The sequence below is a fragment of the Musca autumnalis genome, unplaced genomic scaffold (assembly GCF_047663935.1).
Source record: "Musca autumnalis isolate F117 unplaced genomic scaffold, ASM4766393v1 scaffold_2, whole genome shotgun sequence".
NCBI classification, from domain to species: Eukaryota; Metazoa; Arthropoda; class Insecta; order Diptera; family Muscidae; genus Musca; species Musca autumnalis.
The window spans coordinates 118,524,585-118,538,301 of record NW_027411755.1 but is presented as its reverse complement, the minus strand read 5'-3'; the positions used below and the strand labels follow the sequence as shown (position 1 = coordinate 118,538,301).

The 13,717-nt window shown below is 34.3% G+C and overlaps 1 protein-coding gene across 1 annotated transcript in view; it reads left to right on the top strand.

Annotated features, from left to right (window-relative positions):
- Swip-1 (EF-hand domain-containing protein D2 homolog Swip-1) overlaps window positions 1-12,392 on the top strand; it is an 83,397-nt gene extending 71,005 nt beyond the window's left edge. Inside the window, exon 2 of the mRNA XM_073969086.1 lies at window positions 11,554-12,392. Coding sequence (XP_073825187.1) covers window positions 11,554-11,968 — 415 coding nt within the window. The 3' untranslated portion in view covers window positions 11,969-12,392. The remainder of the gene's footprint in view (window positions 1-11,553) is intronic.
- The last annotated feature ends 1,325 nt before the right edge of the window (window positions 12,393-13,717 follow it).

The window sequence follows — 13,717 nt, the reverse complement described above, 5'->3', positions numbered from 1 at the left end:
CATGGAACTGTTTGTTCAGCATTAGCAACGGTATTTTATACAGTGGCGTAGAAAGATATCTGGCGGGAAAAATGTCCCCCAAAGTTGGATATGATTAACATAACATGATAAAGGAGATACTTTTACATGGTCAATACCTTCGATACTTTATTGTAGATTATTATTTAATAATGTCATCGAAACTACTGGAACTGTACTACCTACATACGCCAATGTGCCGTTGACGTAACATCTATTATACATGTATGAATATTTTTTCATGACCCAGGTTTTGCCACTGTTGCCTGGGTAGGACGGTCTGTATAATGATGTATGTATTTATTTTCCTTATATTTTTTAATACAAAATAACAATATATATTTTTCCGCATCACGGATATATGTAAGTTCAAGTTCAGGTGTTAAACTTGTAAATAACAAAAGACGTTTACTCCAACGGATATGAATGAATGTTTTTTATCGGAGATTTTTAATATTCATTTATATTCATTTTCCTTCGTTGAAATTTCAAACCAAGAAAAAAACGTCACATCTTGATAAATAATTTGTTAGACACACGACTGAGAGTATTTTTCTTTTCAAAAATGCTCCAAGATTGTTAATTAGATTAAGGAGGAAAACTTATTTAAGTATAGATTACCAATTTCTACAAATTAGTGAGTAAACGAACACATCTTATCTTAAACAACAAAGGGTATTATACTGTACAGTACTAACTTACTTATTCCGCAATTTCGTACCATTTGGCGCTCATGTAAAATTTAAACTTTTAATCAGACAATAAATAACTTTTTAATCAGCAACGAATTTTTAATCAGCCAATAAATCAAATTAATAGTTTATATTTCAAAAGTGTTATACTGTAAAACATCTTTATAGCGAACGCTTTATAACGGATAATTCTCAATAACAAATAGTTTTATAAAACGAAAAAAATATGAATTTTGACACAAAACAATCTATTTACAAGAGAAGTTTTCTCTATAACGTAGTAATTATACTTCCTCAGCAGCTACCCTAGCAAAAAGTTTGCATCCACAGATGCAGTTAAAACAGTAATGTTGCGGAATTATATTTTTTCTATGAATTCTTGAATGAATTTCACAAGAGAGCGCACAGAAAAGAAGCACTCGATTTTGCTTCCCAGAACGCAGCTAGGAAACATTCCAAATCACTAATTTTGATGCAATGCTTTGGTTTTAATTTAAACACATATTTCGGAATGTGTTTTTAATCAGTCTAAAGATGCAATAAAAATTCAATGCCAAAAGTAGGAGCTATATGAATGTCTTTGTACATAAAAATTAATAATATGCCATTCTTAAAAATTCCAAAAGAACTTTACACATTTTCGATATTGTCCTAGTTTTTTCTCTTCTATCGTTCTTCCCTCCCATTTTGTACTCAAATTTTGTTCACAAATATGATGTAAACAAATTTCACACCTTTTTCACACAACAATTTCTCGCCATGAGGTGTGATGCGACATGAACCTGTGACTGTCTAAATTTAGCTGTGAATTAAAATTTCATTAGCATATAAATATTTGTTTGTGAGCAGAACAGTTGTTAACTGGTGCACTGGGAACAAGCAGCGCACACACACACACATTTTCCCTCCAAGCCACCACAACTTTTCTCCAGACTGTCAGAGAAAATGTCAAAACGTCTATACATAAAAATCATTCTTAATTGAGTGACCCCATGCTATGATGATGTCTTAATTGAATCGTTAAAACATAAATGCCGACCGACACCATTACAGTGTCGGGTAGTAAATAAATCGTCAATTAACTGAATTGTTGAGAATTAATAAATTGCCAATATTTACAATATTTTTTTTTTTGTAAATCTCCTTTAGAAGATGTTATTTGTATTAAATTGGTTGTTATTGATTGATATATTAAAATATACATACATATTTAGATCTCTGTTTATGTGTATTTGTATTTTATCGGACACCTACATAAAACTAATCATAATTTTTTTGTTTTGAAGCCGAATAATATTAGACATGATTTGGTTTAATATCATATTCGGAGAGGTGTAATTGCTGAACATCAAAATTAAACTCAACCTATCGCTAAATATACTTTGATGTTTCCCGAAGGGTGTTTTGATTTTTGTTTTACTTTTCAAATTTACAATATGTTGTGCAAAATGTATGTATGTACATACATGATATTGATTAAAACAATCGTCGTATCACGTAAATGTATTACTTAAACCACATTGATATGAATATTCGGCGACAAATCATTTTATTAGCAAATGTTCTCATTTCCATATACGTACATATGTACATTAAGGTGGGGCGATTAGTATGAAAGAAAAAAATCTTAATGGGAGCTTCGGGTTTCTGATTCTTGGGATAGTATTGAGCATAAATGTTTCTTTTTTTGGAAAATTTGAAAATGTTCTTGGGCTCACATTTCGTAAACTAATTGAAATTTTGAAGATTTTTTAAAGCAAAGTTATAGCTATTACTTAGAAAAAACTTCGTTTTGATCGTCAAAAAGTCGAAAATATGGAAAATTCATTAATTTTGCAAGTTTTTTTATTTATTTACTAGCAGACTCCGGTTGCTGACCCATCGTAATGAGTTTAAATGACAACTGGACTTTATGCCTGACAATTCAAAAATATGTATTTTCTACTTCACTTCTTCGGCCCATTGTCATATTGGGGAGGATTGTAAATTTATCAACAAATTTTGTCTGCAATCTTTCTTTTCTATACGGACTTTGTCGGATTTTTTCGTTAATTGATGCTGTTTAGGATTTATTATCGTCCATGTCCCATATTCTTATCCAAAAGCGATCTAATTATAAAAGTTAAAAAAATGGTTAAGTCAAATTCTCCCTCTTATTTATTTTTAGTTTTTCATGCCTGATGGACCGTTGAACCTCACTATTTAAGGAAATGTTTAAATATATCGTTTTAATTTGCAAATATAGCGATTATAGAAATATAGGCTCTCGAAATTCGACTGCAAATATATAGCATTTTGGACCACGGGACATCCCTGAACATTTTCTGAATACTGCATGAAATTAGGTTCAGAAGTTTTGGAAAAGTAATGTATGGAAAAGAGTGAGCGTAGTCATCAGTTGTTAAGATATAATATATTTGAAAATATGTCAAAATTTAAAAATAGTTTTCGAGTTTTGAGACCAAGAAAATTTGCAAGTTTTCCAAAAAAAAAAAATTGCAAGTCAAAATGTGGAAGGAAGAAGCACCCAATTAAGATTTTTTCCCTTCCATACTAATCGCCCCACCCTAGTGTATATGTTTACATGCATATATTTATGTAAATACTTCTCAATATCTGAAACGTAGCTACAAATCAATCGATCGATCAATCATTCAACCAACCAATCAATCGCCCACTTATTATTATTTATCTTTTTCAAACTAAATTCAATATGATAGGTATTGTATTGAATTACCTGCTATTGCGGCACACGCTTATGGATTTTTTACATGGAGGCAGAGAGTAGCAAGCAAGAATCAGTATGGCCTATCTGGGAAATTGATGGATCAATTCATATATGGTCGTTAAAATAAACGTATTAATATTGTTAATATGTACAGGGTGAGAAAAGTATTACAAAGAGGAAATACTTACTCTGATAAGGCAGATCCTCTCCGAGTTTGTGTTAGTCAGCTTCTCAACTTCAAAATTATTTTTGAAGTCTTACAATTTTTGTTGACACACATAATTAGAGTCTATTTCTTATTGAGCCACAAAACCCCGCATTAGATATAACCTTCATATGCCTAAGGACAGTGATGCAGGGTATGGTAAAAATAAACATTACTAACTACAGATTACATAAGCCACCCCACCACATACATACATACATCATGCTGTCATCAAGGTTTGTCATTTCTTTTCAAATCAGAATCCAAGTCACAAGTTGTGACAATTTCCCATTATTTCATAATAATTACTTTCACTTTATTGAAATACAAAGCAAAAATGCCATCAACCAAAAACTAACAGCCGCAACAGCACGACCTAGTCTGATGCCCGCTCTATCGTCACAATTGTTATCAGACAATAGGTTAATACAAATAACCATCATAAATAACATTATTTTGATTTTGTTTTTTTTTTTTTTCTTTAATTTTTTTTTGGTAGCACCTATCAGATCAATGAAAGAGGGAGAGAATGAAAGAAAAATATGCGGGTCTAAAACACCATCTTGTACCGCAACAAATCACAATGTGTGACAAATTTGTCACGCTACAATACAAACTGTAATTACAATTGGAAAAGAAAGAAAACAAGCACACCAACACACCATAAACAATTTAACGAAAAAAGGAAACATGTAAACATATGGTGACCACCTCAATTGCTGTTGTCATCGGCATCCCTCCCACAATAGCTACACATGCTGCTCTGGAGTACATTACCTACCTCTATATCTACCCTGTAGGAAATGTCAATAGTGAATCTATACTGACTTACTACTGACATTGTCAACAGTACTACTGACAAACTGTAGACAACTAATGTAATTTCCTATAGACATTTTGTATGAACGTGTCATTCGAAAGTCAGTACTGACAATGGAACTAGTATGTCAATAGTAAGTCAGTAGTTCCTGAGGAACCATGTGTTGACATTGGAGGTAGTGAGTCAGTATAGACAATGGAGGTAGAGAGTCAGTATAGACATTGGAGGTAGTGAGTCAATAGTACCAGATTTTCAATACTACATTTTTTAGCTTATTTGGAACTTTTCATAGATAAAACAGCTATATAGTACGTTTAATAAGAAGATGAAGCTACACATTTGTTTAAATACTATATTTCATTAAAGAATAAAAAATTATTTGAAAATGCTAAAAATGTACAAATTGCGTATTACAGTATTTTTATGTTTTTAAATGGCTAAGCCAAAGATTCCACATAAGTAGAAATTAGTAAATAAAGGCAATGTTTTCAAGGCTGCTTAAAGATTTTAACAAAGCAATAATAAAAAACGTTTTCGTCTTATTTTCTTGGCCAAGTCGCACCAATCACTTGTCTGCTTAAAATAGTTCTTCTTCTGTTGCACATAACGTTTTATCAGGCGATTCGCTGAATGTTGATATAACATCTAGGAATTGAAAAGAATAAACATGTATAAATAAACATAAATAAAAAATATGTCCTTAAATTTGCTTGCCTATTAAAGCTGTATAACATTGGAAAAATCTCACAATCGATTTATGCCAAATAATTCTTCAACATTGTAATTCATTATTATGCTTAGTTGCATTCAGCATTTCCAGCGAGACGGGACAATATATACATCAGGCTCCATTATCTTCTCTAAAGGTTCCACATAATGTCTAATTGTCGAAATTTCACCACAAATGTTGTTAGTCGCCTCAGAATTCGTACTTTGCTATAGAATTGTTTATTTTACACATGTCTTTTATATTTTCTTTTGCTCATACTTGTTATTGAAATTATATGCTTTAAGTTTTCACGATATTTTATTGATTTTTACAAAAACACTTTTTTCACCAACCGCAAAAATTATTTTACGCCAAACAATTAAGAAAATTAAAGAAAGGATGCTTCGTTGGGCTATCATCTGTCAATATACACAATGCTTCTTCTTATTAAGGTAAAGGTATCAATAGTTGACAACCTGGTGACAAAGTGTTGACTTTGTCACCATATTAGTAGACAAAGTGGCGACATGTCAACACATGGCCCCACACTTCCTACAGGGTAGCTACAGCTACTTCATACTGCTGCTGGTTAAAAAAAAAACAACCAAAACATCATTTCATGATAACTCAACATTACGAATGGCTATCTCAAGAAATCGAAAGTGAAATGACAACAAACAAGCCTCAATGTTAGTTAGTCATTTGCGATTTATTTGTGTTATCTTTGGAGGAGACTGGCTTCTTCTAATGTTTTTCCAATGAAAATGAAATTGAAGAAAAGAAGTAGCACGACGTCGATCGTCTCTCTCCTGTTGTAACAACAAGCATAAAGAAAACGCTGACTAACAAGCGGCAGAGTTGTTTACGCAATATGTTATAAACCTGTATGGTGTCTGGTTGCATGCCACCTAATGCTGCATATGGCAGCAGGCAGCATTTGCGGTACCGGCGTCAATGTCACATTTATTATTTTAACGAAGTACTAACTCCATTTGTTTATGGCATGGTGGTTGGCTAGAGAAGTATGTTTTGCCAATACGGTTATGGATACTCAATTATCTAATGGTCAGATTACACAGTATCCGTTGTGTTTACAAATTTCTCAAAAATATTGTAAACTTAGATTAGTAATATTCATAATCACTTAGGCAACGAATGTGTATACCCTACACCACACTGTGGGTATATGTACATACATATGTACATATGTATGTAACATCCTAGGAAACGAAATGTCGGATATCCGACACGTCTGAACAATTTCGGAAGCACTTTCCAAAAAAATCGTTACTTTTTCGGACTTCCAAGCATATGTACATACATATGTATGTATATCAGGTTTGAATATGGACTAAATCGGTATACTCCTTCATGTACCTCCCACACAACATTTGGAAAGAGTGCAGTTTAAGGACTCATCTGGGATCGCATGGGAAAGCCTACCGGCAACAACTAAAGTGGGTGGGTGGTACGTAAATAAAATATTCTGTTTTCTTCTTTTTTTAGGTCCGAGGCTGAGGGTATATCTCTGTCGGCACAGCTGACTGATACTTTCTTACTTATTCTATTCCATTTTCGTAAGGGATTTTTCGCCCATATCGTTCAGATTTCGTTCCAAATTCGGATCGAAAAGTCGAAATAAATATGCCAATGCTTTTTTCGATTTTGTTCTGAATTTATATCAAACCCTCCATACAACTTTCCTTACAATTTCGGATCCGCAATCGGACATAGCATCAGAAATTCGTACACAGAAAAAAGGCTTTTCCGATAAACAGCTCTATCAAAATTTGTATTTTGTAAATAACTAAAGTGTAACTAAATTTTAAAAGATGATAAAATAAAATATATAACAATTTCAATGAATAACTTATTGAACAAAAAAAGCACCTGAAGCCCCAAAAATGTTTGGGAAATGTTTGATAAACATACATACATACATATGTTCCCACAACATCCCTGAAGGGACAAGGGAGACTTCTCTCATATCAATGAGTGCACGCCGATTCATATTGGCTCAATGATATGGGACCTACTTTTTATTGCCGAGTCCGAACGGCGTGTCTTACGACACCACTTGTAGAAAAGTTCTTTTTTTTTTTATAAACACGTTTATAAATATGACAATTTGTTTATCGGCAAAAAATCAATCAAAATTTAGTTGAATATTTGAATTTTTTATCAAATCGTTATCAATTTTTTCTGTGTACCGATTTCGGAACGATTGGATATGCCTATTGTTGTTGTTGTAGCAATGCTGATACATATGTTCTTTCATGTAAAGTCTTCAGATATCTGGTTCTGGTTCCTCTCTGACCAGATAAAAAAATTCTGCCACCTGGCGTCCAAAGAATCAGGAAACAGGTGAGTGGGAGCTGGGTAGTTAAACAGATACAGCGTATCATGCGAACCCAATCCAGCAAACCAAAGTTCAGATGTTCGACACTTCGGAACAATTTCGGAAGCAGCGTCCGACAAAATCGTTCCGCCTCGTGTCGGATCCGTTTAGATTCCGTTCCGAACTCGGAGCGAAATGTCGGAAATAAATAATGGGGAACCTCCTGTTTCACTGTACGGATCTTAGACGTCGTATTTCTGAAGTCCCAAACGACTGTCGTTCAAACATCCAACGTTTCATACACGGCTGGATTGAAGTCTCCTCTACACAGCTTGGCATGGTTGACGACATCGAAGGCCCTCGATAGGTCATGACTCATGAGCCACATTGATCTGGTTTAATCCTGGACTAATATGTGTGGATATGACCTGTAATGCAATTGTGATGCTAAGCATTTCCCGAAATCCATGCTGATGTTGGGTAAAAGAGAACCTTCCGTACTGGCGAGGACACTTGTCACATACTTAACTCCAGGCTCATCCAGTTGCTTAAGCATTCCCATTAAGATTCCGTGTGAGTTCAACGCTTTGAATGATTTCGCGTTTCGGATGACATTTGTAGCATCACTCTCGGGGTGTAGAATGTAGCATTGCTGTTGGCTTCAGGTGTTTTCTAACTCATGGGTCTTCAGGGACTGTACGACGAAGCTCATTTAAAAGCCCTGGCGCCTCTGCTGAGAAATTTCGACTAATTTCGGCGAGCTGTGACAATCTCATTTTTTTTCCTGGCAGGAGCATCTTCGTTCAAAATGTAGAGTTTTTAATTTGCTCGGGTTGCGCTGTTTCTCTCTGGTCATTGCCTAGGCTAATGGAGACCGTTCCAATTGAATTGCAGGAATGATGAATTTCCGGGGTGCTGAACAACAACTTGTGGTGTTAAATTCTGCTTTTTCGTTGTTGGCGAGAATGCAAGGGTGTCTCGTATTCCGACAACAACGATGATTCCGACGACGAAGTTGGAGACGCAGTAATCCTGGCAAAAAATACTTCTCAGCTTAATGTTAGCGACAGACATGTAAAACTTCTCTACAAGTGGTGTCTCAAGACAAGCTGTTCAACTGACATGAAAGAAATCTGCCTCTCTTGTCCCTTCAGGAATATGAGTGCAATCACTTTTTTATGTTATCATTTTTTTGTACTGAAAATTAAAAGCAATTTGTTCTCAAGGAAACTGTGTACCACCTTGGCCAATTTGTCTTTAGATTTGCGTGACCATTAGAGTAAGCCACACATGTGTTGTGCCTGCGATGATGTTCAGTGACCGTGGCCTTAAATGTATATTTCTTCCTTTAAAAAATGTATGCAGCGGCATTTTGTTTTGTTTAATTGCGCTGCAACTGCTGCAAGTTGTGTCTGGTGCTGCCACTACCATAGTAGCTGACTGTTGGCTGGCTGATTGTTGCAATATCAAGAACAAGTTTTTCCTGTCGCTTAGTCATTGGCAAACATTTTTCGTTTAAACCTGTCCACGGCCTACGGCTAGCACCGACCAAGTAGACTATTGAATTGAAGGTGAAGGTAATTGCCTTGCAAGAAACAAAAGAAAAAAACGAAAAACTTGTTTCGAGCTTTGCAGGAGTTTTGTGAGAATAGTACATGGTATAAAGTCGCGTGAACAGGCACGCGTGCGCTGTGAAACATCCTTGGCTTGGTTATGTATGTATTTGAAATTTTCTTGGTGCAATGTTCCAATGTTAGGTTTGTGTTTGAGGCAAAAAACAAACAAAGCAATACAAATTTGTTTTGTATTTCCTTTCATTTGGTTTTTTTTTCATTTTTCAAATTAACTGCCAAGTTTTCGACTTGTGGCAAACTGGCTTTTTGCAGTTATCACCGCCGCATTTTCAAATGGAAGCCTATGTCTTGAGTGTTTTTGCGTGATATTGTTGTTATGTTTGTCTGCTTTGTTGGCTTTTTGGCCATTTGCCGGCACAATGTGTTGAGTGCCGCAATATTTTTCTTGGCTCATCTTTCTGATTATTTTGGATTTTACATGACCAAATTTATCAAAGTTGATTTTTTTTCTTTCATGCAGCAGTTGATGTTTGCACAAAATTCAATTCACAACTCAATCACGCAACTTTAACATTACAGTTTATGAAAAAAACCCAAAACCATTTGAAAATAATTTTCCATTCCATTAACAATATTTTGTTTGAATTCGTGGATTCGTGTGTGGTTGTTTGTCTGACGGGATGGCGGACTGGCTGGCGTGTGTTGTGATGAGAGTTCGGTCTTGCACTTTGTCTGATTGCAAATTAATTTCTCTGCTTGGTTTTTGTTTTGATAGCGGATTTGCCTTGTTTTGCTCATCTTCATTTGATTGCGGTTTATCCATTCCATTCGTTTGTTTTTGTTTTTTTTTTTTTTTTCTTTCTGCGGAAGTGAATTTTATAATTTCTCCTAATTTTACCCAATTGTTGTTTTTTCCTCCTTTATCATCTTATCTTCTCGCCCAATGGGAAGCCAAGAGATTGAAAAACCAATACCAACTTGATTTTGGAGGGGTACATCAATTATTGCCGGAAATAATTTTGTGGTTTTGACATCTCTTGAACTAATGTGCCTTGCGGAAAAATGTGTAAACAATTAGCAATTATTTTAGCCAAAAATATTGAAAAATAAAAATTGTACATCTTGTTTGATGCAAGGTTTCCGTATGGACTTAGTACATTAGGGTGGGATGGTTCCAACAACATAAGAGACGCTTCGCGTTTTTGATTCTTGGATATGTTGGCCTATAACAGCTAAACCACTGAGAATTTCGATCCAATACAAAAACAAAATTTGTAGCCAAGACAATAAATAAGAACTCTCTAGTACATCGCTAAAGCATTGGAACGCTCCGTCAGGCAGTTTTGGCCTTGTAAAATTGCAAATTTGTCGTGATAATATTGAAAAATTACTAAAATTCGCACTTTCACAAGGCCAAAACTACCTGAAGGAGCGTTCCAATGCTTTGCGATCAGCGAGGCGCCAGAGCTATTTCTGGAACAGACTTGATAGAGTAGGACTTGAGTCACAGGTCCAACTGTACCCCTTTTCATATTTCTTATCCGTTTTGTCGGTTTTCGTTATTATACCCTCAGCATTTATGCTAACGAGGGTATATACACTTTCATACGGGAAAATGTGCCTAATCGAAATAAGGTTTGGACGAAATCCGTTACAGACAATTTGGAGTTGATTTAGCCATGTCCGTCCGTCTGTTTGTCTGTCTGGCTGGCTCGAGCGCACGATAACTTTCGAACAGATCAACCGATTCCAATCCAAAATTTGGCTTTCGTAATATGTTGTTCAAACTTAGTTTTAGTTCGAAGATGGGTTATATCGGTCCACTCCTACCGGTACTTCCAACCAATATTTAAACAAAAATCACTATAATGGTGTGGTCCATATCTCTTGAACGGGACAACCACAACAAAATATTATGAGATTCAAAGTTTGGACCAACTAACTTTGGATCTCATAATACTTTGTCCAAATTTAGTTTAACTTCTAAAGTTCAACATTTGTCTCTAAGTGCAGTTCAAAGATCTGTTCGAAGATCTTTTGGAAATATATACCGATGCTGTTCGATGTGGTCCTATTTTCCGTGGACAAGTCCACGCTTCCTACCATACTGGTCTAAAAGTTATACGATGACCCACTGAAATGACTAGTGAGCGCGATATCTATCGAAAATATAGGACTCCCAAAATAAGATCCACTTCCATAATGGACTATGTCGGTCCATTCCTTTATGTACCTCCTCCGCAACAATTTTTTACTTTAGGATTATTTTTGTCGACAAGTTAAATAGTCCAAAAATGGCTACAAAATTCTAAAAAAAAAACCCAAATACATTCGATCTGTCCTTAAATGAAAGTTTCAATTCACATAGGCTGAGGAAATTTTTTACTTCTTTCTTTCTTAAAAATACTCAACCTAGAAATTGGTTTCCTATGTTTTCAATTTTCCATTTTCTTGCTTTTTTCTTTGCAGCTATGACACTGGTCGTGATGGCTATTTGGATTTGACCGAATTGAAATATATGATGGAAAAATTGGGTGCCCCACAGACACATTTGGGTCTCAAGGAAATGATCAAAGAAGTCGATGAAGATAATGATGGCAAAATATCTTTCCGTGAATTCCTTCTCATCTATCGCAAAGCCCAGGCTGGGGAATTGGACAATGATTCGGGTCTAAATCAATTGGCACGTTTAACTGAAATTTCCGTGGAAGAAGTTGGTGTTAGTGGAGCTAAGAATTTCTTTGAAGCCAAAATTGAACAACAACTGCGTTCAAATAAATTCCATGATGAAATACGGCAAGAACAGGAAGAACGTCGGCGTCAAGAGGAGGAAAAGGCCAATCGGCGTTTATTGTTCCAACAACGGGCTGCAATTTTCCAATAAATTGAAGAAGACAAAACGACGGACGGGGGTGAATTGCAATTGAAAGTGAAACACTTGGCTTGCTGAAATTGAATAAAATTTATACAAAGTCCCACACACACACACATTTACATATACAGATTTTTTAAGCTTTAAAGTTGTGGTAATATTTTTTAGGTTATAGTTTTATTTGTATATCTTTATTATTTTTGTTTTCCCTTTTGTTTGTGTACTTTTTACGTCTTCTTTTGTTTTATATTTTTTTATACTTTATTAAGTGGTACGTACACACACATGCATACATTATGTGTTATAATATAGAAACTTAGCATAAAATTAATTATTATTAAAGAAAAATATTAAAAAACATAATTTTGATAGATTGATATTCATCATCACATATTTAGGGAACTTAATTCGTCTCATTCTCAACAAAAAAGAAAAACCAAATCAAATCAAATTATTTTCTTTTAAACTCTCTTTCTTAATACATCACATAAATTTAAAGACAAATGCTTTTTTATTTAAAAGAAAATTACTACAGAAAATATCATAATCATATACAAAATTACTATATATAATGTGCTACATAATCACTCATTCTTCATACATTTATATACAGCAATAAAAGCATTGCACCACTGCATTTGCATTACAATATATACAAATAATTTATATAAATATATACATACAAACTATTTCCTATTAAAAAAAAAAAAAAAACATTTTTCTAAAAAAAAAAAACAAAGATAAAATACTAAATAATTACAACAAATAAAATACATAATAAGTTATACATTTTTACATCATAATTACATACACTTTGCTACAGCCTAAAAGTATGCTATGATAACATGAAAAACAGTTAAAAATGTAGTCCTTACACAATGAAGTCTATTGAAAAGACTGTACAGTAAAGTTTGAACAAAGCCACTTATATGTAAACGTAGCATAAGTAAGAGAATTTGAAACAGTGTCAATTCTTACCAAAAATTTCCAAAGTTTCCTGTTATTCCAATTGTTACAGCATATACAGAGATTCTAGTTGAATGAAAACTCCCCGTGACATATACATACGTCACATTTTCTGACTGTCCACCTCTGCCCATAAGAATACCTCATAAAAGTGTCTTTTGTTAATAGAAGAGGACAATCTGTTTATAAAGACCTCATAAAATTACATTATATTTAAGAGAGTCTTCTGTTTATAGAAAACCTCAAACGAGGGTCTTCTATGTTTAAAGAATCATGTAAGGGGGTCTTTTATTTATAGAAGATCTTATAAGAGGGTCTTATATTTATTTATCTTATATTTATATTTATCTCATTAGGGGTTTTATATTTACTGAAGACCTCATAATACGGTCTTATGTTTATTGACGCCCCCATAAGAGGGTCTTCTGTTTATAAAGACCTCATAAGAGGATCTTCTATTTATAAAAGTCCTCATAAGAAGGGTTTCTATTTATAGAAGACCTCATAAGAGGGTCTTATATTTATTGACGCCCCCATAAGAGGGTCTTTCGTTTATAGAAGACCTCATAAGAGGGTCTTCTATTTATAAAAGCACTGATAAGGGGGTCTTCTATTTATATAAGACCTCATACGAAGGTCTTTTATGTATACAGAACCTTATAAGAGGGTCTTCTATTTATAGAAGACCTCATGAGAGGTTCTTATATTTATTGAAGACCTCATAAGGCGGCCTAATGTACATAAAGACACCATTTGCAAGACATAGAACAGATTCTGTAGTGACCCGTAATAATT